Source organism: Frankliniella occidentalis, unplaced genomic scaffold, assembly GCF_000697945.3.
Source record: "Frankliniella occidentalis isolate FOCC.00 unplaced genomic scaffold, Focc_3.1 Scaffold722, whole genome shotgun sequence".
Classification (NCBI taxonomy): domain Eukaryota; kingdom Metazoa; phylum Arthropoda; class Insecta; order Thysanoptera; family Thripidae; genus Frankliniella; species Frankliniella occidentalis.
Window position 1 is genome coordinate 44,685 of NW_026267834.1, and position 2,126 is coordinate 46,810.

The 2,126-nt window shown below is 60.0% G+C and overlaps 1 protein-coding gene across 1 annotated transcript; it reads left to right on the forward strand.

Moving 5' to 3' along the window:
- Window positions 1–733: 733 nt before the first annotated feature.
- Window positions 734–2,034, forward strand: LOC113202010 (innexin inx1; the record flags this gene model as incomplete). The annotated part of the gene is given in 2 exon segments (XM_052275646.1): window positions 734–889; window positions 998–2,034. Coding segments are annotated over 2 exon segments (729 nt in total), but the record flags the coding sequence as incomplete, so codon positions are not given.
- Window positions 2,035–2,126: the final 92 nt, after the last annotated feature.

The window sequence follows — 2,126 nt, forward strand, 5'->3', positions numbered from 1 at the left end:
GGAGACCTCAACGCCCGAGCTACCCCCTGCGCCACGCACCTGCTGCAGCACGGTGTCGGCGCCGTGCTGCGGCGCGAGTCGGCGGCAACCTGCTCTGCCGTGTGTGGGACGCAGTCCACGGCCGCGCGCGGTCCGCCGGGCTGGGCCGGGGCCGCACTGGGGCGGTGTGTCGCGGGTGGGCGATCAGCTGGGCCGCCCTGACCTGGGCGTGACGTCACCAAGGTCACCGAGGCGGACCGGATGAGGTGGAGATGAGCGCACACTCGTGTCGCCCGTGTTATCGCGATGGCTCTACTACGGCCTTACTACTGTGCCCAGTCACTCCTACTACGCGCCCGGCCCGGTCCCAGGTCGTAGTGGCAGTAGTATTTTATTTATGTTTTGGCACAGGACCCCCCGGCGTTCATTCATATTGGCCCGGCGGGGTCCTGAGTTATGCGGCGTGGTGGCCGCGTCGGCCGCGACACCTCCTCACCTCCCCGTCGGCAGCCGCGCCGCCTCGAGCTGGCGGAGCTGCTGCTGCTGCCGCTGCTGGTGGTGGGGAAATAACCCGTTGAGCGCGCGCGCTCATGTGTGTGAGAGAGGGAGTGAGAGGGTTTGTTCCCGCGCGGTTGGCTCCGGGTGCAAGCGAGACCAAGCGAGGCCCAGAGCACGGCGGCGTTCGTGCGGAGCGCTAAGCTACCATTATTTCAAATGGCCCCAATCTTAATTTTTTCTTCTCGTCTTGTTTCAGGCCATGATGTGCTACACTCCCAAGTGGCTGTGGGACGCCTGGGAGGGCGGCCTGGTGCGGACGCTGTCCATGGGGATGAACCAGAGCCTGGTGCCGGACAAGGACAAAGACAAGAAGAAGAAGGTCCTCATCGACTACTTGCTGCATCATGTCGAGGTGAGTGCCCGCTGGACTGTTGGGGACGGCGGTACCCCGCGCCCCGGCGCCTCGCGCCAGGGGTATGTCCGCACGGCGCTGACTGACTCGGCTGTCCGCCTGTTGCAGCGGCACAACTCTTACGCCATCCGCTACTTCCTGTGCGAGACGCTCTGCCTGGTCAACATCATCGGCCAGCTCTACATGATGAACCACTTCTTCGACGGCGAGTTCTTCAGCTACGGGCTGCGCGTCATGTCCTTCTCGGACCAGAACCAGGAGGAGCGCGTCGACCCCATGGTGTACGTGTTCCCGCGCGTCACCAAGTGCATCTTCCACAAGTACGGTGCGTCCGGCACGATCCAGAAGCACGACTCGCTCTGCCTTCTGCCGCTCAACATCGTCAACGAGAAGACGTACATCTTCATTTGGTTCTGGTTCATGATCCTGGCCGCGCTCCTGACGGTCTTAGTGCTCTACCGCGCGCTCCTGCTCAGCGTGCCGTCGCTGCGCCCCAAAGTGTTCCACTGGTGGCACAAGCTGATCCCGCACGAGGTGGCCGAGGCCCTGGCCAGGAAGACAGACGTGGGCGACTGGTGGCTGTTGTACACCCTGGGCGACAACATGGACCCGCTCATCTACCGCGAGGTCGTGTCCGAGCTCTCGAAGAAGATCGAGACGGCCGCCAGCAACAGCTCCTGATCTCTGGCCGAGCCGGACCCGGCCCGGCCTCTCCTCCTGGCCAAGGACGCGGCGGCCAGGGGCGCGGCCAGGGCCAAGCCCGACCGCGGCCTCGGACCCTCCTCCGGCAAGACCCGGCGCCACCTCGCCAAGGCGGAGGAAGCCGAGGCCGGGGCGAGGGCAATCGTTTGACTGTGATGTCTTTGTAGAGTACGGCGCCGTCAGTTTCTCTGGAGTTGCTCGACGGGTGACTGGAATCGCCCCCCTTTGAGTATTTCCGTTTTTAGTTATGTCTGTTTAGAGGTTGTCACCCGTAAACATGTCTTCTCCTTTGTCCCACTGCCAGCCCTTATGCCCCCACAAACATAATTGTAAACAAGCTTTTATTATTATGAAGAAATGATAATGAACTGTTATGATGAATTAATGATAATGAAGCTTTTATTATGATGAATAAATGATAATGAACTGTTATGATGAATTAATGATAATGAATTGAATCGGGCGCCCGTATCGAGCTTCTTGTGAATCAGATTAAGTGCATAGTTGTTTTATTTATTGTAAATGTATGAGGTTT